At 35.1% G+C, this 23708-nt stretch overlaps 2 protein-coding genes across 9 annotated transcripts; one reads left to right on the top strand and one right to left on the bottom strand.

The window, feature by feature from the left end:
* Nucleotides 1-2657: 2657 nt before the first annotated feature.
* Nucleotides 2658-17037, bottom strand: LOC128240771 (uncharacterized). 3 transcript variants are annotated; one of them, XM_052957627.1, is made up of 24 exons: nucleotides 16875-17037; nucleotides 12616-12819; nucleotides 12265-12400; nucleotides 11945-12058; nucleotides 11553-11638; nucleotides 11114-11317; nucleotides 10762-10897; nucleotides 10442-10555; nucleotides 10050-10135; nucleotides 9611-9814; nucleotides 9259-9394; nucleotides 8939-9052; nucleotides 8546-8631; nucleotides 8107-8310; nucleotides 7755-7890; nucleotides 7436-7549; nucleotides 7043-7128; nucleotides 6604-6807; nucleotides 6253-6388; nucleotides 5933-6046; nucleotides 5540-5625; nucleotides 5103-5306; nucleotides 4753-4888; nucleotides 2658-4305 (listed from the first exon to the last, which is right to left on the bottom strand). In XM_052957627.1, exons 1-24 carry the CDS (start codon nucleotides 16958-16960, stop codon nucleotides 3877-3879), a joined length of 3555 nt encoding a protein of 1184 aa, XP_052813587.1. In that variant the 5' UTR covers nucleotides 16961-17037; the 3' UTR covers nucleotides 2658-3876. The 3 variants fall into 3 exon arrangements, with proteins under 3 accessions (XP_052813587.1, XP_052813586.1, XP_052813588.1); XM_052957626.1 differs by having other exon boundaries at nucleotides 12616-14424; nucleotides 16875-16992; XM_052957628.1 differs by lacking the exon at nucleotides 16875-17037 and adding an exon at nucleotides 13277-15344.
* LOC128240772 (uncharacterized) lies at nucleotides 15344-23242 on the top strand. 6 transcript variants are annotated; one of them, XM_052957634.1, is made up of 2 exons: nucleotides 15344-16788; nucleotides 17939-23242. In XM_052957634.1, exon 2 carries the CDS (start codon nucleotides 17969-17971, stop codon nucleotides 19148-19150), a length of 1182 nt encoding a protein of 393 aa, XP_052813594.1. In that variant the 5' UTR covers nucleotides 15344-16788; nucleotides 17939-17968; the 3' UTR covers nucleotides 19151-23242. The 6 variants fall into 6 exon arrangements, with proteins under 6 accessions (XP_052813594.1, XP_052813593.1, XP_052813592.1 ...); XM_052957633.1 differs by having other exon boundaries at nucleotides 15344-16851; XM_052957632.1 differs by having other exon boundaries at nucleotides 15344-16851; nucleotides 17925-23242.
* Nucleotides 23243-23708: the final 466 nt, after the last annotated feature.

Below are 23708 nucleotides of genomic sequence, written 5' to 3'. Positions count from 1 at the left end.
TTATCGATCCTATATGTAGAAGGTTGGTCCAATGATAAGATTATCGGTCCTATATGAAGAAGGTTGGTCCAATGATACGATTATCGATCCTATATGTAGAAGGTTGGTCCAATGATATGATTATCGATCCTTTATGTAGAAGGTTGGTCCAATGATAAGATTATCGATCCTATTTGTAGAAGGTTGGTCCAATGTTAAGATTATCGATCCTGTTTGTAGAAGGTTGGTCCAATGATAAGATTATCGATCCTATATGTAGAAGATTGGTACAATGATCCGATTATCGATCCTATATGTAGAAGGTTGATCCAATGATAAGATTATCGATCCTATATGTAGAAGGTTGGTCCAATGATACGATTATCGATCCTATATGTAGAAGGTTGGTACAATGATAAGATTATCGATCCTATTTGTAAAAAGTTGGTCCAATGATCAGATTATCGATCCTATTTGTAGAAGGTTGGTCCAATGATCAGATTATCGATCCTATTTGTAGAAGGTTGGTCCAATGATAAGATTATCGATCCTATTTGTAGAAGGTTGGTCCAATGATAAGATTATCGATACTATATGTAAAAGGTTGGTCCAATGATAAGATTATCGATCCTATATGTAGAAAGTTGGTCCAATGATAAGAGTATCGATCCTATCTGTAGAAGGTTGGTCCTATAATTAGAGAATCGATCCTATGTCTAGACAATTAGTTCTATCCTATAATATTGTTAGACTGGGCGAGATATTTCAAAGATTGAACCTGCAGAAATATGATCGATGATAAGGGATTTCAGTGCTATTATCCAAAATACACCACATATAGGATGGATTTTTGAACATTGTGAGATTCATCTTAAACTACTAGTACACACATAACCATAGAAATAGCCCGACACATACATGCTAGGTTTCTCTTGAGCATAGCTTGCATTAACATGTTTATATAAATAAATGTTGAAATCAGACCATTGTGTGCAAATTGTATATAACGATTATTTAAGAATACAGCATGATTACAAAAGAGGATAACATTATCAATTCTACGTAAATTTACAAACAATAAAAATGGCTTGCACGTTATGAAGCTCAATGGATAATGTCTGTTACTTAACATCAAATTTATTTTCTAGATTTTTATTTATTTACAGACAATTTATTGTACATTAGGGAATTATTATTGTGATGCCAATGTCGTTGTATATACTGTGAAAAAAACATATAACAGATGTTTTATGAACACAAATAAACAAACGTTTGTCTTGTTTTGCCCTTTCTTGTTTTGATAATATATTACACAGCGTTAGTCTGCAATAGTAAAGTTTTTCTTCCAGCGACTTTACAACTACAACAACATAATCTGCCTCACTTTGGAGCCATTTAAACCATCCAAGTGTATGAAAAGTATTAACACCATAACATTTTTATATTGTTAAATCATTCAAATAATATAGGTTGAAGGCGTTACAACACTTAGTAGCAGAACCAAAACTTAAACATTAAGGTTATGCTGTGTAGCCCTCTGTTTGGTTAAGCCTCAGTCATTCAACATCTACCATAAAGGTTATGCTGTGTGGCACTCTGTTTGGTTAAGCCTCAGTCATTCAACATCTACCATAAAGGTTATGCTGTGTAGCACTCTGTTTGGTTAAACCTCAGTCATTCAACTTCTACCATAAAGGTTATGCAGTGTAGCCCTCTGTTTGGTTAAGCCTCAGTCATTCAACATCTACCATAAAGGTTATGCTGTGTAGCACTCTGTTTGGTTAAGCCTCAGTCATTCAACATCTACCATAAAGGTTATGCTGTGTAGCACTCTGTTTGGTTAAGCCTCAGTCATTCAACATCTACCATATAGGTTATGCAGTGTAGAACTCTGTTTGGTTAAGCCTCAGTCATTCAACATCTACCATAAAGGTTATGCTGTGTAGCACTCTGTTTGGTTAAGCCTCAGTCATTCAACATCTACCATAAAGGTTATGCTGTGTAACACTCTGTTTGGTTAAGCCTCAGTCAATCAACTTCTGCCATAAAGGTAATGCTGTGTAGCACTCAGTTTGGTTAAGTATCAGTCATACTACATCTACGATTGCATTAGGTATGATTTTTTGATCGGCGACTTCAAATAAGGGTTTCAGACCCAGTGAACTTAAATTGATATTTCACTTGTTCTCACTCGGTGAGATATATTGCGATCGTACACTGTAACAAACTGGTATATTTCATGTAATCCTGAGACAGGTTTGAGGTTATTGCACAAAACATGTCACTTAATCTTACATTATCGTTTATGATAGTGGGATGATCGCTGATAATATTTACACAGTCAGACGACCTGATGAAGGATGCTAACAACTACCAATGAAGTCAAATGTCTCGAAACGGCATAAACGACTGTTCACGAATGCTTCATACAAGGAGGGAGGAAAATGTAGGACCCTGACAACTACCGCACGTTTGTTGATTGTTCCGTTTGAATGTAAAGATAGCAGTCTAATAATAACACTATGACAAAGTCTATTTTGGTCTTATCGTTTTATCTCATTCACTAATATTCTCGTATGATTATGGATTGAGTTCTGGCAGTATGAACTTTAAACTCATAAAGTTTATTCATAATAAACTTGAACACTTTATTTCATTGAGAAGTGGTTTACAGCCATACTTATGCAGATCTCCTTCACTCATTTACGAATGTTTTCATATTATCATGTACTGGGTTATTTCAGCATAAACTTATATAATTTATTTCATAATTATGTCGATCATTTTCACTCATTTGGTTAAATGTTATCATTGACTGAGTTCTTTATAAAGAACTTGAAAACATGAAAACTCTATTTCATTTTTGGGGCCAACGCAATTCACATATTTCGATGTGTTTTGTTAGTTAAATACAGGATTGTGGATTTTTGTTCATAACAGGTGTAAATATTGATTCACTTTGGAGAAATCGACGTAACACAGGACTGATGTTGGAAAGTCATTTGTGACCAAAACCGAACAAAATGACACTTTTAAACAATAATCAAATCCAAAATACATATCGGTATACAAATGAAAACTGGTCGGATAGACTCAAGCTCCGGTAAGGTTACTTTCACCTCTAGTTTGTTTAACATTACGATAACGATCTTAACGCACTGTGCCTTTTTATACGGTTTTGATATGTAATACTTTCCTATGTCAAAATGTAAATCGACTTTAATATCGCTGGCTTGTCGTGATCAATGTGACCATGAGAGTGCAGTGTTTAAATCTAGGAGAAACAATAAATGAGCAAGGTTATGTTGCCAAGGGTTTTAAAGTATGAATCTGAGTTCCTATCCAATAACAATTGAGACAAATGACACAACATGGAGCTTATAAAGTAATAATTCAACTATAGTGTATACATGTACATGCACTTTAAGTTCAAGCATTTATAGTGTACACTGTACAAGCCAAAACAAAATTCTGATGACTTTTCTTTTTTTGTACCATCAATTGATCACGGGATATTTTACGCTTTTTGAAAATTTTGATACATTTAGTTTGAGTTTTCTGAAATCAAATTCAAAATTTAATCCAATATCCCGAACATCATATGTCTCACTACCATTTCAAAATATCACTCACATAAAATGCAAAAACACTCACAATTATATAAGTTCAAAAACGCAACAACCCCCCCCCCCAAACAGATCGCTTATATATGATACAATTTTGCGCAAGTATAATAAATCAATTTTTAAACACAATAGATTAATAAACGTGGAAAAAGAGTGTTCATCAGAAATCGTTCACGTATGTTCAATACAAATCTTTTGATAGGTCGCACTACGAAATCAGCAAATGAATACAGGCCCTTATCTTACGAGGCTATGTTAGGTTTATGTTTCGTTATTTTCTATCCGGGTGTCTTCTTCGATGACCATCGACCGAATCTCCAAGATCATCACCCCGTCTTCGTCCAGGCACAGAGTCACACATCTCATTGTGCAGTCCACTTTCTAAAGGATTTGGAACAAAATCCGAAGCATTATCAGTATCATCTACTATTCGTTTCCTACCAGGAACACTATCCGATGGAAGTTCATCAATAGCATCCCATTCACTAGACACAGAATTCCCGTCATTGCCTTCACTTGATCCAGTTTTAGCGTGACCTTGACCTGCTTTTGGCAATTGAACAGTCAGATAAGGAAACTGCTGTTTACGATCTGCTTCGTCAAGCTTAGGCGTGAAGATACGTACGTTCTCTCCATTTGAGTGCATACCAACGGCAGGATAAAAACCTCCGGACGGAAGCTGTATAAGTCGAGCTCCCACCTAAAATATTCATGTATCACAACGTTGTGTAAAGGCGTACATTGAAGAGGACATTAACTACTTAAGAACAACACATGATGGACAATGGGGTCTATTAATGATAAACTGATAGCTTATTTTAAAATAATTCAAACAAGCTATCTTGCAACTACATGTAGAATAGCGAGACTTGATGTCACCAGTTTTGAAACCACCTTGGGAAGTAAGAGCGCAGACAATGTGAATTTGGACAAAATTGGTCATTTCAGAGACCATAACTCTTGTCGAGATGTACTGCTTAAATACACTGTTACCAAGTTTGATAAAGAAGATTGAATTATTAATGCTTAAGTTAAATGGCGGTCATGGTAGTGTGTCGCTGCCGACGACGACGACGCCAGACATCATGATCTCTATGTATCTTCCAGAGACTTTGCAGGCATTCAATGAATTAAACGGAACATTTACCTCTTGGCTATTTCTTGTGAAGTAAACTTCAACCTCATTTAAGCTTTGCTTCATGAACCTCACGCCACAGCCCATTTTATCACCATTTCCACATTTAGGCCCAAACGAAATACCTGAACCATTTTCTTTGAAAAGTCTGAAATTACGTATAGAAACGTTATGCATATGACCATCCATTTTAATGCTTTAAATCTACAGTATAAAATAAATTCCGTAAATAGCACTACAAAATAAAACCAACCGGAGACAAAACTTTTGTCATCATAACTACACATATGAAAGAGTTTCAAACATACTTATTGTGATATAAACATAACATTGGTGCTTGCGATACAATAGCATCGTGTTACCTTCCATCGTCGGCGTGGTAAGCAATGGACTTTTCCCTCCATCCCGGCTGTGAATCATCAGGATAATCAGCAGGAACAAGACCTATTGCAACAGCTCCTATTTCTCCTGTATTAAGGATTTCTAACTCAAAGTAGTTGTTGCTTTCGGACACGGGTTTGTTGACCACATATAGAGCTACTTTCGTCCTCGGGTTGCTCACGTAACTACAGACGACAAAAATACGTTAAAACATTCAAATATTTGCACTTAAATATTTATTCTCCTTTCAATAAGAGATTGACAACAACTACAACATTTAACAAATCTTGGTATTTGTTTTCCTCCAATATAATTGAAATTACTGACAGAAGCTCAGTAGCCAAAAACTGAACGATTTGAAGTTAAATGTCATGTAAAGACGTAAAACAAATGAGTAAACAATATGAATTGAACAAACCTAAGACGGTCACCGTGAATGGCCACAAAGTCGGCTCTGGTTGCTCGTTTTTCCAACTCAGTCGTCTTAGCTTTAATTGCTGATTTCTACAAAATACTAGTATATGTAGACTTTGTTGTATACATGCCTTTAGATAATAGCATCGGGCATTCATATAAAAAGATCGAGATGCTTTCAATAATTGAAGCGCAATGAATATTGAATTCGTAAAATGCATGTCCTTTAAAGTAAGCAACTGTAGACAAGTCATTCGTAGAAAATTTACTAGGCCTTAAAGTGGTGTTTCTTAAAGCTGGCCAATTGAATTGAACAACATTTAGGTTTGCTTTAAACGAATGTTAAAATAAGTTATTACTGATGTGACAATGACACGATCAAGAGACAATGACGTACGCTGTATGATCTAAAAGTGGCATCCATATCTAACCGAACTTTTTCGCCGTCGGAGTGCATGCCGACAGCAGGAAACAAGCCATTTCGTGGAATGACAAATCTTTCACACCCTATCTGAATTAAAGAAACAATTGATGGTTTTATTTCTGACATCTTTACTGCTCCCCGCCAATGTTTTAATAATGCCACCTAGTAAAAGAGTACTATTTTGAAAATTAGGTAGTTATTGTTGTTGGATACTTTATCTATTAAAACACTATTCATTCCTTAAAAACCAACTATATAACTTGAACCCTCCACCAACATTGCTTTGAAATTACCTCGTGGCCGTTCTTTGTGAAGTAAACTTCCACCTCATTTAAGCTTTGCTTCATGAACCTCACGCCACAGCCCATTCTATCACCATTTCCACATTTAGGCCCTAACGAAATACCTGAACCGTTTTCTTTGAAAAGACTGAAATTACGTAAAGAATCGTTATGCATGTGACCATCCATTTTGATGTTTAAAATCTCAGTATAAAAATAAATTCCGTAAATAGCACTACAAAATTAAACTAACCGAAGACAAAACTGTTGTCATCATAACTACACATATGAAAGAGTTTCAATCATAATAATTGTGTAAGTCAACATGACATTAGTGCTTGCGATATAATAGCATCGTGTTACCTTCCATCGTCGGCGTGGTAAGCAATGGACTTTTCCCTCCATCCCGGCTGTGAATCATCAGGATAATCAGCAGGAACAAGACCTATTGCAACAGCTCCTATTTCTCCTGTATTAAGGATTTCTAACTCAAAGTAGTTGTTGCTTTCGGACACGGGTTTGTTGACCACGTAAAGAGCTACTTTCGTCCTCGGGTTGCTCACGTAACTACAGACGACATAAATACGTTAAAACATTCAAATATTTGCACTTAAATATTTATTCTCCTTTCAATAAGAGATTGACAAACAACTACAACAGTTAACAAATCTTGGTATTTGTTTTCCTCCAAATATAAATGAAACTACTGACAGAAGCTCAGTAGCCAAAAACTTAACGATTTGAAGTTAAATGTCATGTAAATACGTAAAACAAATGAGTAAACAATATGAATTGAACAAACCTAAGACGGTCACCGTGAATGGCCACAAAGTCGGCTCTGGTAGCTCGTTTTTCCAACTCAGTCGTCTTAGCTTTAATTGCTGATTTCTACAAAATACTAGTATATGTAGACTTTGTTGTATACATACCTTTAGATAATAGCATCGGGCTTTCATATACAAAAATCGAGATGCTTTCAATAATTGAAGCGCAATGAATATTGAATTCGTAAAATGCATGTCCTTTAAAGTAAGCAACTGTAGACAAGTCATTCTTAGGAAATTTACTAGGCCTTAAAGTGGTGTTTTTTAAAGCTGGTCAATTGAATTGAACAACATTTAGGTTTGCTTTAAACTAATGTTAAATTAAGTTATTACTGATGTGACAATGACACGATCAAGAGACAATGACGTACGCTGTATGATCTAAAAGTGGCATCCATATCTAACCGAACTTTTTCGCCGTCGGAGTGCATGCCGACAGCAGGAAACAAGCCATTTCGTGGAATGACAAATCTTTCACACCCTATCTGAATTAAAGAAACAATTGATGGTTTTACTTCTGATATCTTTACTGCTCTCCGCCAATGTTTTAATAATGCCACCTAGTAAAAGAGTACTATTTTGAAAATTAGGTAGTTATTGTTGTTGGATTCATTGTCTATTAAAACACTATTCATTCCTTAAAACCAACTGTATAGCTTGAACCCTCCACCAACATTGCTTTGAAATTACCTCGTGACCGTTCTTTGTGAAGTAAACTTCCACCTCATTTAAGCTTTGCTTCATGAACCTCACGCCACAGCCCATTCTATCACCATTTCCACATTTAGGCCCTAACGAAATACCTGAACCATTTTCTTTGAAAAGACTGAAATTACGTATAGAATCGTTATGCATGTGACCATCCATTTTGATGCTTTAAATCTACAGTATAAAAATAAATTCTGTAAATAGCACTACAAAATTAAACCAACCGAAGACAAAACTGTTGTCATCATAGCTACACATATGAAAGAGTTTCAAACATAATAATTGTGTAAGTCAACATGACATTAGTGCTTGCGATATAATAGCATCGTGTTACCTTCCATCGTCGGCGTGGTAAGCAATGGACTTTTCCCTCCATCCCGGCTGTGAATCATCAGGATAATCAGCAGGAACAAGACCTATTGCAACAGCTCCTATTTCTCCTGTATTAAGGATTTCTAACTCAAAGTAGTTGTTGCTTTCGGACACGGGTTTGTTGACCACGTAAAGAGCTACTTTCGTCCTCGGGTTGCTCAAGTAACTACAGACGACATAAATACGTTAAAACATTCAAATATTTGCACTTAAATATTTATTCTCCTTTCAATAAGAGATTGACAAACAACTACAACAGTTAACAAATCTTGGTATTTGTTTTCCTCCAAATATAATTGAAATTACTGATAGAAGCTCAGTAGCCAAAAATTTAACGATTTGAAGTTAAATGTCATGTAAAGACGTAAAACAAATGAGTAAACAATATGAATTGAACAAACCTAAGACGGTCACCGTGAATGGCCACAAAGTCGGCTCTGGTAGCTCGTTTTTCCAACTCAGTCGTCTTAGCTTTAATTGCTGATTTCTACAAAATACTAGTATATGTAGACTTTGTTGTATACATACCTTTAGATATAAGCATCGGGCTTTCATATACAAAGATCGAGACGCTTTCAATAATTGAAGCGCAATGAATATTGAATTCGTAAAATGCATGTCCTTTAAAGTAAGCAACTGTAGACAAGTCATTCGTAGAAAATTTACTAGGCCTTAAAGTGGTGTTTCTTAAAGCTGGTCAATTGAATTGAACAACATTTAGGTTTGCTTTAAACTAATGTTAAAATAAGTTATAACTGATGTGACAATGACACGATCAAGAGACAATGACGTACGCTGTATGATCTAAAAGTGACATCCATATCTAACCGAACTTTTTCGCCGTCGGAGTGCATGCCGACAGCAGGAAACAAGCCATTTCGTGGAATGACAAATCTTTCACACCCTATCTGAATAAAAGAAACAATTGATGGTTTTATTTCTGACATCTTTACTGCTCTCCGCCAATGTTTTAATAATGCCACCTAGTAAAAGAGTACTATTTTGAAACTTAGGTAGTTATTGATGTTGGATACCTTGTCTATTAAAACACTATTCATTCCTTAAAAACCAACTATATAACTTGAACCCTCCACCAACATTGCTTTGAAATTACCTCGTGACCGTTCTTTGTGAAGTAAACTTCCACCTCATTTAAGCTTTGCTTCATGAACCTCACGCCACAGCCCATTCTATCACCATTTCCACATTTAGGCCCTAACGAAATACCTGAACCGTTTTCTTTGAAAAGACTGAAATTACGTAAAGAATCGTTATGCATGTGACCATCCATTTTGATGCTTTAAATCTACAGTATAAAAATAAATTCCGTAAATAGCACTACAAAATAAAACTAACCAAAGACAAAACTGTTGTCATCATAACTACACATATGAAAGAGTTTCAATCATAATAATTGTGTAAGTCAACATGACATTAGTGCTTGCGATATAATAGCATCGTGTTACCTTCCATCGTCGGCGTGGTAAGCAATGGACTTTTCCTTCCATCCCGGCTGTGAATCATCAGGATAATCAGCAGGAACAAGACCTATTGCAACAGCTCCTATTTCTCCTGTATTAAGGATTTCTAACTCAAAGTAGTTGTTGCTTTCGGACACGGGTTTGTTGACCACGTAAAGAGCTACTTTCGTCCTCGGGTTGCTTACGTAACTACAGACGACATAAATACGTTAAAACATTCAAATATTTGCACTTAAATATTTATTCTCCTTTCAATAAGAGATTGACAAACAACTACAACAGTTAATTAATCTTAGTATTTGTTTTCCTCCAAATATAGATGAAACTACTGACAGAAGCTCAGTAGCCAAAAACTTAACGATTTTAAGTTAAATGTCATGTAAATACGTAAAATAAATGAGTAAACAATATGAATTGAACAAACCTAAGACGGTCACCGTGAATGGCCACAAAGTCGGCTCTGGTTGCTCGTTTTTCCAACTCAGTCGTCTTAGCTTTAATTGCTGATTTCTACAAAATACTAGTATATGTAGACTTTGTTGTATACATACCTTTAGATAATAGCATCGGGCTTTCATATACAAAGATCGAGATTCTTTCAATAATTGAAGCGCAATGAATATTGAATTCGTAAAATGCATGTCCTTTAAAGTAAGCAACTGTAGACAAGTCATTCGTAGAAAATTTACTAGCCTTAAAGTGGTGTTTCTTAAAGCTGGTCAATTGAATTGAACAACATTTAGGTTTGCTTTAAACTAATGTTAAATTAAGTTATTACTGATGTGACAATGACACGATCAAGAGACAATGACGTACGCTGTATGATCTAAAAGTGGCATCTATATCTAACCGAACTTTTTCGCCGTCGGAGTGCATGCCGACAGCAGGAAACAAGCCATTTCGTGGAATGACAAATCTTTCACACCCTATCTGAATTAAAGAAACAATTGATGGTTTTATTTCTGACATCTTTATTGCTCTCCGCCAATGTTTTAATAATGCCACCTAGTAAAAGAGTACTATTTTGAAAATTAGGTAGTTATTGTTGTTGGATACTTTGTCTATTAAAACACTATTCATTCCTTAAAAACCAACTATATAACTTGAACCCTCCACCAACATTGCTTTGAAATTACTTCGTGGCCGTTCTTTGTGAAGTAAACTTCCACCTCATTTAAGCTTTGCTTCATGAACCTCACGCCACAGCCCATTCTATCACCATTTCCACATTTAGGCCCTAACGAAATACCTGAACCGTTTTCTTTGAAAAGACTGAAATTACGTATAGAATCGTTATGCATGTGACCATCTATTTTGATGCTTTAAATCTACAGTATAAAAATAAATTCCGTAAATAGCACTACAAAATAAAACTAACCGAAGACAAAACTGTTGTCATCATAACTACACATATAAAAGAGTTTCAATCATAATAATTGTGTAAGTCAACATGACATTAGTGCTTGCGATATAATAGCATCGTGTTACCTTCCATCGTCGGCGTGGTAAGCAATGGACTTTTCCCTCCATCCCGGCTGTGAATCATCAGGATAATCAGCAGGAACAAGACCTATTGCAACAGCTCCTATTTCTCCTGTATTAAGGATTTCTAACTCAAAGTAGTTGTTGCTTTCGGACACGGGTTTGTTGACCACGTAAAGAGCTACTTTCGTCCTCGGGTTGCTTACGTAACTACAGACGACATAAATACATTAAAACATTCAAATATTTGCACTTAAATATTTATTCTCCTTTCAATAAGAGATTGACAAACAACTACAACAGTTAATTAATCTTAGTATTTGTTTTCCTCCAAATATAAATGAAACTACTGACAGAAGCTCAGTAGCCAAAAACTTAACGATTTGAAGTTAAATGTCATGTAAATACGTAAAATAAATGAGTAAACAATATGAATTGAACAAACCTAAGACGGTCACCGTGAATGGCCACAAAGTCGGCTCTGGTTGCTCGTTTTTCCAACTTAGTCGTCTTAGCTTTAATTGCTGATTTCTACAAAATACTAGTATATGTAGACTTTGTTGTATACATACCTTTAGACAATAGCATCGGGCTTTCATATACAAAGATCGAGACGCTTTCAATAATTGAAGCGCAATGAATATTGAATTCGTAAAATGCATGTCCTTTAAAGTAAGCAACTGTAGACAAGTCATTCGTAGAAAATTTACTAGGCCTTAAAGTGGTGTTTCTTAAAGCTGGTCAATTGAATTGAACAACATTTAGGTTTGCTTTAAACTAATGTTAAATTAAGTTATTACTGATGTGACAATGACACGATCAAGAGACATGACGTACGCTGTATGATCTAAAAGTGGCATCCATATCTAACCGAACTTTTTCGCCGTCGGAGTGCATGCCGACAGCAGGAAACAAGCCATTTCGTGGAATGACAAATCTTTCACACCCTATCTGAATTAAAGAAACAATTGATGGTTTTATTTCTGACATCTTTACTGCTCTCCGCCAATGTTTTAATAATGCCACCTAGTAAAAGAGTACTATTTTGAAAATTAGGTAGTAATTGTTGTTGGATACTTTGTCTATTAAAACACTATTCATTCCTTAAAAACCAACTATATAACTTGAACCCTCCACCAACATTGCTTTGAAATTACCTCGTGGCCGTTCTTTGTGAAGTAAACTTCCACCTCATTTAAGCTTTGCTTCATGAACCTCACGCCACAGCCCATTCTATCACCATTTCCACATTTAGGCCCAAACGAAATACCTGAACCGTTTTCTTTGAAAAGACTGAAATTACGTATAGAATCGTTATGCATGTGACCATCCATTTTGATGCTTTAAATCTACAGTATAAAAAAAATTCCGTAAATAGCACTACAAAATAAAACCAACCGAAGACAAAACTGTTGTCATCATAGCTACACATATGAAAGAGTTTCAAACATAATAATTGTGTAAGTCAACATGACATTAGTGCTTGCGATATAATAGCATCGTGTTACCTTCCATCGTCGGCGTGGTAAGCAATGGACTTTTCCCTCCATCCCGGCTGTGAATCATCAGGATAATCAGCAGGAACAAGACCTATTGCAACAGCTCCTATTTCTCCTGTATTAAGGATTTCTAACTCGAAGTAGTTGTTGCTTTCGGACACGGGTTTGTTGACCACATATAGAGCTACTTTCGTCCTCGGGTTGCTCACGTAACTAGAAATGAAAATGACTTGCCCTAGTGACGTTTCTTGTGTATTTTTATAAGAACTTGTTTGGACCATATACTGCATAACATAAAACATTCAAAAAAGAAGAGAAATGGATGTGTAACCAATGTTCAATTCGTTTGTTTTAGGGAAATAACTCGTCCATGATTAGAACGGGGTTTCAATGTTTGCTTTTGAGATATATAAAAGGAAAGTCTTTTATTCCAATGAACGTCCATGATTTGATCTATTTGAAGTATTGAATAGCAGTGTTGTTTAATTTTTTTATTGCATCCTTACATAGTTACTGCTAGGGACAAGTCGTATGACGGATGACTAATGTAACAAGAAGAAAACTAAGTTTCATAGATTGGTATGAGAAAAGTCATAGTAAATTATTGTGTGAAAGTACGTGAAGCTACGCGAACGAGTTGCAGAATGCCTTAACTTCCTGTCTACGTTACCGATAGAGACTCTCGTTTTCCACGTGTACTGGTAGGATCACCGACTGTCGCTTTTCACTTGAACAGGTATGATCACCGACTGTCGCTTTTCACGTCTACTGGTAGGATCACCGAATGTCGCTTTCCACGTCTACTGGTAGGATCACCGAATGTCGCTTTCCACGTGTACTGGTAGGATCACCGACTGTCGCTTTTCACGTGTACTGGTAGGATCAACGACTGTCGCTTTTCACGTGTACTGGTAGGATCCCCGACTGTGGCTTTTCACGTGTACTGGTAGGATCACCGAATGTCGCTTCCCACGTGTACTGGTAGGATCAACGACTGTCGCTTTTCACGTGTACTGGTAGGATCACCGAATGTCGTTTTCCACGTGTACTGGTAGGATCACCGACTGTCGCTTGTCACGTGTACATGTAGGTTCACCGACTGTTGCTTTTCACGTGTACTGGTAGGATCACCGACTGTCGCTTTTCAAGTGAACAGGTAGGCTCACCGACTGTCGCTTTTCAAGTGAACAGCTAGGATCACCGACTGTCGCTTTTCACATGAACAGGTAGAATCACCGACTGTCGCTTTTCACGTGAACAGGTAGGATCACTGAATGTCGCTTTTCACGTGAACAGGTAGGATCCCCGACTGTCGCTCTTCACGTGAACAGGTTGGATCACCGACTGTCGCTTTTCACGTGTACTGGTAGGATCACCGACTGTCGCTTTTCACGTGTACTGGTAGGATCACCGACTGTCGCTTTTCACGTGTACTGGTAGGATCCCCGACTGTCGCTTTTCACGTGTACTGGTAGGATCACTGACTCTCGCTTTCCGAATGTACTGTTAGGATCACCAACTGTCGCTTTCCACGTGTACTGGTAGAATCACCAACTGTCGCTTTCCACGTGTACTGGTCGGATCATCGACTGTCGCTTTCCATCTGTACTGGTACAATCAACGACTGTCGCTTTCCACGTGTACTAGTTGGATCAACGACTGTCGCTTTCCACGTGTACCAGTAGGATCAACGAATGTCGCTTTCCATGTGTACGGGTAGAATCAACGACTGTCGCTTTTCACGTGTACAGGTAGGATCAAAGACTGTCGCTTTCCACGTGTACTGGTAGAATCACCGACTCTCGCTTTCCACGTGTACTGTAAGGATCACTGACTGACGATATAACACGTGTATTAAAATCGTTACGGAATGTGTAATAAAACCCGACTCATAATGTTTGTATAAGATGCAAAGTCACTGTAAGATCATACACATGTTTATTTATCACGTCTCCAACATGAATTGTTCCATATTGGGTCACTTATCTTTATATCGTACCAATATGGTGCCTAATTTCTTATTCCGATGAATAAATGACAACATTCCCCTGAAAGTGCTGGCGTCTTGATTACTGCAAACATGTTGTTGACGTGATGTATTCGTTACGGGGCTAGTATGTGGCCCGATATAGAATATACGGGGCAAAGGAAACCATATCGGGTGAGAGCTCTTATTAACACGTTATTTATACTATCAAAAGTTGAATGTATTCTGATTAATATATATATATATATATATTGTTTATTTAATATATGTCTGTGAAATTGAACATTAATCTGTCATAATTTCATTTTTAAACTATCATTGCCTCGACGCTGTGCATACAACGTGACAATATTTTAGCCATTTCGGCACGCAAGTGAAAATAAGATAAAACTAACATTATCCTAGTCAAACTAATTAGAAGTTTGGTTATAAAGCAAACCAAAACTCACATCTGTTTAGAGTTTAAACATAAAAATTCTTAATTCAATCAATAAAATACTGCTTTAGTATTACTATTTTAAACTGATTGTGCTTTCATCCATTGCACCTTCAAATAGATGTAATAATACTGTAGTAACACTGAATAAATGATAATAATGAATGGCGATGATTATATTTAAACTCATTAATATAATTTAGTCAGAAATTTGATATGCAATTATTTTCTCATAAATAATAATGCTTAACAATTCATCCCGTATTCCCCGTTTCTTTGACCGTTATTGTTCAGTGAAGTTTTTTCAGTTATTAACTCCGTTTATAACCGTATTCGATTAACTGGTATTAATTACTATCTGTGCAACCCGAGAAACGTGCTACGGTTATAGTTTTTTTTTATTCAGACTCCGATTACCTATATAAACCGCGCTTATAAGGTACGACCTTAACATTCGGGCATTAATCTTCCAAAGTTTACACATACACATATATTTCGCAATATCGATTGTGATATTTATCATGTGTATGGTGTGATATATTGTATAATTGATGCATAAATAGTTATAAGTATTGTTATTATTTGTCTTCTTTTAGAATCACTTCGAACTTTTTACATTGTTGTTACAGTAATCAACATTGTGCTAAAGGGAAAAATGGACATTGAATGGACCTACGACATTGTTTTTATTAATTATGCAATTGAGTCCGCATTGTATAACATTAGCATTCATGTTGTCACATTGTCCTATCAGATAAAAGCAAGGATTTCATATGCGCCACACATTCCCATGGCGCGTTGAAAAGTTTGATTGATTTCTCATAAACAGTTGAAGTATAGCTAAGACACATAATAGTTATTGGACATCATTGTTGAATAAAACTGGCATACAGTGTGACCTTGACTTTAAGATAAGAGCCCGAATCTGATACATGCTGCAACTTACCAAGCTGTGGTGTGTAATATTTCTTAAATACATGACATACAAATATGAAATAAACTTATATCATACACATATAACATATACATATAACATACACATATAATATACACATGTAACCTACTCATATAACATATACATATAACATACAAATGTAACATAAACATATAAAATATTCATTATAGCATATACATATAGCATATAAATATAACACAAACATATAACATTCATATATTACATATATACATATTAGCATACACGTACTATATATACATATAACATACACATATAACATATACATATAGCATTCAAATATAACGTATACATATAACATACTCATATAAAATATACATATAACATACATATATAACATGAACATATAATATACACATTAAATATATATATAACATATAACATATGCATATAACTGGAAATTTGAAACTTACAGCTACACTTACGATATATGATAACACAGTTTAGACCATGCGACTCTACAATATAGACAAACGTAAACCGAAAGTGCGACTCTACAATACAGAAAAAAGTAAAAACAGAAAGTGCGACTCTATAATACATACAAATGTTAACCGAAAGTGCGACTCTACAATATAGACAGGCGTTAACCGGAAATGCGACTCTACAATACAGATAAACGTAAATCGAAAGTGCGACTCTACAATACAGACAAACGTAAACCGAAAGTGCGACTCTTCAATATAGGCAAACGTAAACCGAAAGTTGATACATCAAAATAGAATTAAGTATAGTTTAGTGTTACAGTATTAACATTTAAAACAATTTTGCAACTTAGAGAATAAGGTGCATACACACAAGTTTATTTTTGTAATGACGAAATAATAGTGATATAACATTAAATGCAAGGTAATAGAAGTATATAATAATACCTTAAAACATGTTTTTCCTCCTGAATTCTGTCTTTCCGAGAGGCACGTGTTTTACCTTTAAAATGTTGTTTGAAAAAATTCGCCATTTCTCTCCTAGGTCACCGTCTATTAGAAACTTGCTGATATGTGTAACTGAATGTGAGCACGATTGTAGTATACTGCAAATCAATAAATACGCACCATGCAAATGAACGGATTGCGATACGCGTTAAACTTTGGTTAACTTTTAAAACTATATTTGAACGCAATTCCAAATATTCGTGTTTTATTTTGGACGACGCCGTAAACGACACCGTCAATTTCCGAATATGAAGTTGTATGTGGAAAAAAGTGTTATTCTTTAACATTATTTAAAGCTTGCTAAATGATCCATTGATTGAAAAATCCTCCACAATACACCAGAAGGCAAGACTTCATGTTACGCACATGTTTTTGCTCACATACCACGAATATAAAGATGGATCAATGCTGACACGTGAAAGGCAACACAAATGATCACAGTTGGCTACGGCTTGAGCGCGTTACGTGAATAAGTAAGACAATTATGTTATTAAAGTATAACACCTGGTCAAAATATTTAGGATCGCTACTAACTTCGGGCATCTCAAAGGATGCGTCAGGCACATCTGTCACACGTTGATGCAGATTGGCGGTACAACGCGACATTTGCGTGAATCTTGACTAAATGGGAGATATCCGTGTCGGCGCAGCGTTTGGCGTTGGAGGGTTCTTGAAACCGTGCAATGTATCATGTAAAATGTCTCAAATGGACGAACAATAAATGGAAATGATGTGTATTTCATACGCCGTAGTTTTGGTTGTATATATCTATTACCATCATTCAGTTGTTTCGCATGTTTTACGCCATTAATACACCATCTAGTATTGATTCAACGATGACTTATAAGTAGGGATGGAAGCGAATATCCGAGTATCGGGATATCATGCAAGTATTCGGATACCAAAATGGGTATTCGAATATTCGTTAAGAATTAAAATTTCAATGAAATAGCTTAGCAGAGACATAGCAATTGTTATAAAACTTTTCAGATGAAATATTTCAGGTGATCAACAGTGTCTGTCGCGAACAGCCAATGGCCGATTCTACCTCTTCGATACTGGTTGGATTGGTGGAAAAGCTGGACATCCGTCTACAATCCATAGAATCAAAGCTGGACCCCATCCAAAACGAACTATTGTCATTAAAAACTGAAGTTGCCAAAGTCCGCGATGAAAATCTAAATATAACTTCAAAAGTGACAGAGATGGAGACTTTTCGTCAGTCCATCAGCGATTTTATCGACGACTGCAACCGCAATACACAAAAATGTTCCAATTCTGTTGACGATCTCCAAATCCATTGTGCAGGCATGTCAAAACTTTTGAACACTATACAGTCCGATAATGAAGCTTATAAGGAGGAAATCCTAGACCTGAAATGGCGATCGATGAGAGAAAATCTCATATTCGTAGGTATTCCTGAGAACTATAACACCATACAGAACACTGACGAACACTCAATGAACGCTCAACAAATGAACAAACATGAGCAAACACTTCGGCAATTCCTTGTGAAACATGTACAAAATGACACTAGCGTGAACAAAGACAGTATGATAAATGTTCAAAATATACGGTTTGATCGAGTACATCGCTCTGGAGGCCCCTCTCGACTTGGGAAACCAAGGCCGATCATAGCAAAGTTCGAGAGGTTTAGTGATAGGGAATCTGTACGCGAGGCCGGCGTACGTTTGAATATGAAAAAGTCAGGCTTTTACATAAATGAACAGTTTCCCCCAGAAATGGAAGAACGTAGACGTGAACTGTATGGCGTAATGCGTAGATATAAAGCGGACCCGCTGGTAGCTGATAAATGCAAGCTGGTACGGGATAAATTGTATGTTGGCAACAAAGTGTACGACCCTGTTACATCAACTCTCATTTTCCCCAAACCGAAGTATTCGAGATCTCAACAATATCAGCCGCCGGCTAGGTCATTTGTTCACGAACGGCCACGCACTGGTAATATACAAACATTAGAGAGCCATCCAGTGCGATTAGACTTTTCTACTCCGAACAGATTCAACGTGCTGACTAACCTGGACCCCGAACAAACATTGGTACGTAACAGACCAGCGCAGCGCTCACCACCAACCCCGCTTGACGAGACTATTCTGAAACGACCCCGAGACGACACTTCTACCCCCGTCGGGCCTGATCCGTTAAGCATGGCGAACCCCGAGGAAAATGTGCAAACTGCCGGTGTATGTGTTTAGGACAGGCCGGAGGAGAGTGTTAATGACAATACATTTAGGTCAGAAAGTGAAGACTTAGGCCAAGAACGGATTATTAAATTTTTATCCCTTAATGTTTGTGGTCTTATTTCGAAACAAATTATTCCAGAATTTTGCACATATATTGATGATTTTGACATAATTGGGTTTCAAGAAACGAAAACTGATTCTTTAGACGCAGTAGATCTCGAACATTTTACATTGTTTTTTAAACATAGGAAAAATATTGCTAAAAGAAAATCAGGTGGGATATGCTTAGGCATTAAGAATGATTTAGTACCTTATATTTCTATAATTGATTCAGATAGTGACCTTGTGTTATGGTTTGTTATGTCTGACCAAATTACAGGCAGAGGTGATATATTGTATGGTGTTGTATATTTGCCCCCCGAAAACTCGGATTATGCTAGTGCCGACCCGTTTTTGATATTACAAAATGATATTGACCATTTTGCAGATAAGTTTGATAAAATATGCATATTTGGCGACTTTAATTCGAGAACAAAAGACATGAATGAGTATATATACAGTGACTACGATATATTTCATGAAATGGATTTAGATGAACTTTATGAAGATTTGCAGATAAATGAAAAATATTTTTCAGCTAATGTACGCAAACAGAAATTTAATACGGATTTAATAACTAATGATTATGGTCGAAAGCTAGTTGACTTTTTACAACTAAACAATATGTACATTTTGAATGGCCGTACGATTGGTGATTTCGAAGGCAAAACAACTTGCAAAGGTGTAAGCACGGTTGATTATTTTATTTGTACGCCTAATATTTTTGCTAATGTTATCCAATTAAGCATAGATGAATTTTCTAACATTTTTTCAGATGTTCATAATCCTGTACATATGTTGTTAAAATTTCAGTGTAAATCTAGTTTTAAACATTCCTGTGATGATAAAGTTGCTGCAAAACAGTGGAATGCTAGCAAAAAAGATGATTTTATTAATAATATCAATTCAAATAAGATTGAGGATATACTTAGAGAGTTAACTAGTCTTGAAAATGAAAACGATACAAGTATAGATGCATTGAACCATGTTGTTTCGAGTATTGGTCAAGTTTTTCTAGATTCTGCAATAAAAACAAACGGATGTGAATCACGATTAAATAACTCTGATAAAAAGACAAACAATAAATCACGTTGTTGGTTTAATGCTGAATGTAAAACTGCAAGACGAAACTTTCATACAGCTAGGTTTATGTTTAAATTGAAGAAAAATGATGCAAATAAAGAAAATTTGAATGTACAAGGTAAACATTATAAGAAAGTTTTGAATAGCAATTTTAACATTTATAGACGAGAAAAGGCTATTAGACTGAAGCAAATGAGTAAGGCTAAGCCAAAAGAATTTTGGAAAGTTTTAAAATCTAAACAGTCTAGTAATGTCAATGCATCTTTAGAAGATATGTATAATCATTTCAAAAATATTAACTCCAACGCTAATTCTGATAATATTGACCTGAACGACGATAATATGGAAAATATTGATATTGACGGAAATGAGTTAAATATACCAATTACATATGATGAAATTGAAAAAGCGATTAAACAATTAAAGAACAATAAAGCGTGTGGTGAAGATAATATTTTAAATGAACATATCAAATATTCTTATTGTTGTTTCAAAGAAGTTTATATTAAACTTTTTAACATTATGTTTGATAAAGGTCTCGTACCACAAAACTGGACCGTTGGTATTATACATCCAATTTATAAAAATAAAGGTGATACATCTGATCCTGTAAATTATAGACCAATCACTTTACTTAGTTGTTTTGGTAAATTGTTTACCTTAATACTGAATAACAGATTTCAAAATTTTGTCAAGAATCATGATTTGTTAAGTGAATATCAATCAGGTTTTAGACAAGGATATTCAACAGTGGACAATATGTTTGTCATAAATATGTTAATAGACCTTCTTCATAATTCAAAGAAAAAGTTATTTTGTGCATTCATAGATCTTAAAGGAGCATTTGATACCATAAATAGAAGCTACTTGTGGCTTAAATTAGATAAAATGTGTATAGCAGGGAAATTTATACAAATTATAAAAAATATGTATGAAAATGCTAAAAGTTGTGTACGTGTTAATGGTGTAAAGTCAAACTATTTCCCTTGTACTATAGGTGTAAGGCAGGGCGAGAGCCTTTCTCCGTTGTTATTTTCTATGTTTGTGAACGATTTACATAGCTTCTTTGCAAATAGTAATATTGTTAAGGGTATAATTGTGTATAAACATGATGATGATGTTCGTTTAGATTTTTTAAAGTTATTTGTATTGCTCTATGCAGATGACACAGTCATGTTGGCAGAATCATATACAGATCTGCAAAATGCTCTAAACATATATGAAAATTATTGTAAAAGATGGCAACTTACTGTTAACACCACTAAAACAAAAGTGCTTATTTTTTCGAAGGGAAGACGTGTTGAACACGAATTCCTTCTATGCGATGATAAATTAGAAATAGTAAACGAATATAAATATTTAGGTGTGTTATTTAGTAGAAGTGGTTCGTTTTTCAAAGCAAAAGAATATATCGCAAAGCAAGCCACTAAAGCTATGTTTGTTTTGTTGAAGAAAGCTAGATATCATTGTCTTTCTATTGAATTGCAAATTGATTTATTTCACAAAGTTGTCAAACCTATTTTGTTGTATGGATGTGAATGTTGGGGTTATGGTAATATTAATATTCTCGAGAAAGTGCAACTAAAGTATTTGAAATATGTGTTAGGTGTCAAGAGCAGTACACCAAACTGTATTGTATATGGCGAAACTGGTGTTAAACCTCTAAATATTGACATTAATACACGTTTGATTGACTTTTGGTCAAAATTAATAACCCCGCCGTTACCTAAACTTACTGTATCTTTATATAATATTGTCCTAAGTAGATTTATGTTTTCCGAAAATCCACGACAGTCCCATTTCCAGTGGATTCGTAATATTAAGGAAATATTGATTAAATGCGGGCATATTAACATTTGGCAGAGTCATGACTTTTTAAACAAATCATGGTTAAAGAAAACTGTTTATCAAAAATTGTCCGATCTCTTTATTAATGAATGGTTTTCTACTATAAATACTTCTAGAAAATGTATAAATTATAGATTGTATAAAGAAAAGTTTGAATTTGAAAATTATCTTGTACAGACACCTTACAAACTCTTACGCGATATATGATAAAATTTAGAACTAGAAATAACAAATTACCTGTGGAAATTGGAAGCTGGAATAATGTAGAATACAACGACAGAAAATGTTTATTTTGTAACGATAATAGCATAGGAGATGAATATCATTATTTGTTGGAATGTCAAGAATTTGTTGGTAAAAGAAAAAGTTGTCTTGATAATAAATATATTAGACATCCAAATATTATTTTGTTTAAACAAGTAATGCAAATAAGACCTGATTCAGGTATACATTTTGAAAAACTCTGTAAGCTTATTAAAGAGATAATGGTTCGATTCACATAATGATACATACATTGATGCATTTTGTTTCCCTTTAAATGCCTCCTCCATTATAAAGGTATAATGTTAATATTGGATGACACTGATTGAATTTATTTATTCTTATAGATTATGTCTTAAAATGTTGAGACTATTCTCGTTCTTTACATAGTTGTATATATATATATTTAAATACTCTTTTTGTCATGTTTTGTGACATGAGTTATACGAAATAAACTTGGAAACTTGGAAACTTGGAAGCGGGTATGTGTCACAAATCGTCTGCTAATTGGGAGTTTGCACAAGGCGTGATATTGTATCCTTGTGCAGCACCCTGTGAAGTACTATGACCTTGTTTACAATGACAAGTGTTGTTTTATGATCTCAGATGTGCTTAATTGACACGAATTGGCACTAGTTGATATTAAACGGATGGATCATTAATCCGTAGGAATTGATCGTCCAATCACAAGATAAGGGTCGTGCATTCAAAGCTATTAATGACCAATCGTATTTTTGATGAATATGCATGAAGAAATTATTGCTATCTGAACAATAAATACAAAAACAAATTTGTTTATCTTTTCACTTTTCAATCAAATACTTATTTCATATTTTTCATACGATATGTAAACATGTTTAGTTTATTGATAAATAAAAAAAGTACACGCATGTAAATAAAGAAAAATCAGATCGTCTTTTTATCTCCTTATCTTTCCGCAATTATATCCTTCATTACAAAACACCGCAGAAATTGTAGGTATTGCATTAAATCTAATAATGTAATGAAATAAAATTACAATCGACTATCAAATAATCAAAGTGTCATTTAACATGAAACCTGCTGATAAATAACAAACTCGAAAGCACGTGGCAGTAACCAAGCAACAACCTCGGCCGAAGTGACTATCAAATTCGCGAGGTGTTTATGTGGTATTCATCATGAGTTTTATGGCGTTAAATGAGTTGTTTAGCTTTGATTATAACATTATAAATTATTAAGACTGAGAAAGAATGAATAAAAAAGTGAAATTGCCAAATGACGAATTATAAATTAAGAA

This window comes from Mya arenaria, chromosome 7 (assembly GCF_026914265.1).
Source record: "Mya arenaria isolate MELC-2E11 chromosome 7, ASM2691426v1".
Lineage (NCBI taxonomy): Eukaryota > Metazoa > Mollusca > Bivalvia > Myida > Myidae > Mya > Mya arenaria.
This window is presented reverse-complemented; position numbering and strand designations above follow the sequence as displayed.

Coding starts and splice junctions, on each gene's coding strand:
- LOC128240771 (XM_052957626.1), bottom strand. CDS start 12,908: ATGTTTTATGTTATGCAGTATATGGTCCAAACAAGTTCTTATAAAAAT. Junction 7,891..8,106: donor TACCACGCCGACGATGGAAG/GTAACACGATGC, acceptor ACGTAATTTCAG/TCTTTTCAAAGAAAATGGTT. Junction 7,550..7,754: donor TCACAAAGAACGGTCACGAG/GTAATTTCAAAG, acceptor TCTTTAATTCAG/ATAGGGTGTGAAAGATTTGT.
- LOC128240772 (XM_052957631.1), top strand. CDS start 19,499: ATGTCTGACCAAATTACAGGCAGAGGTGATATATTGTATGGTGTTGTA.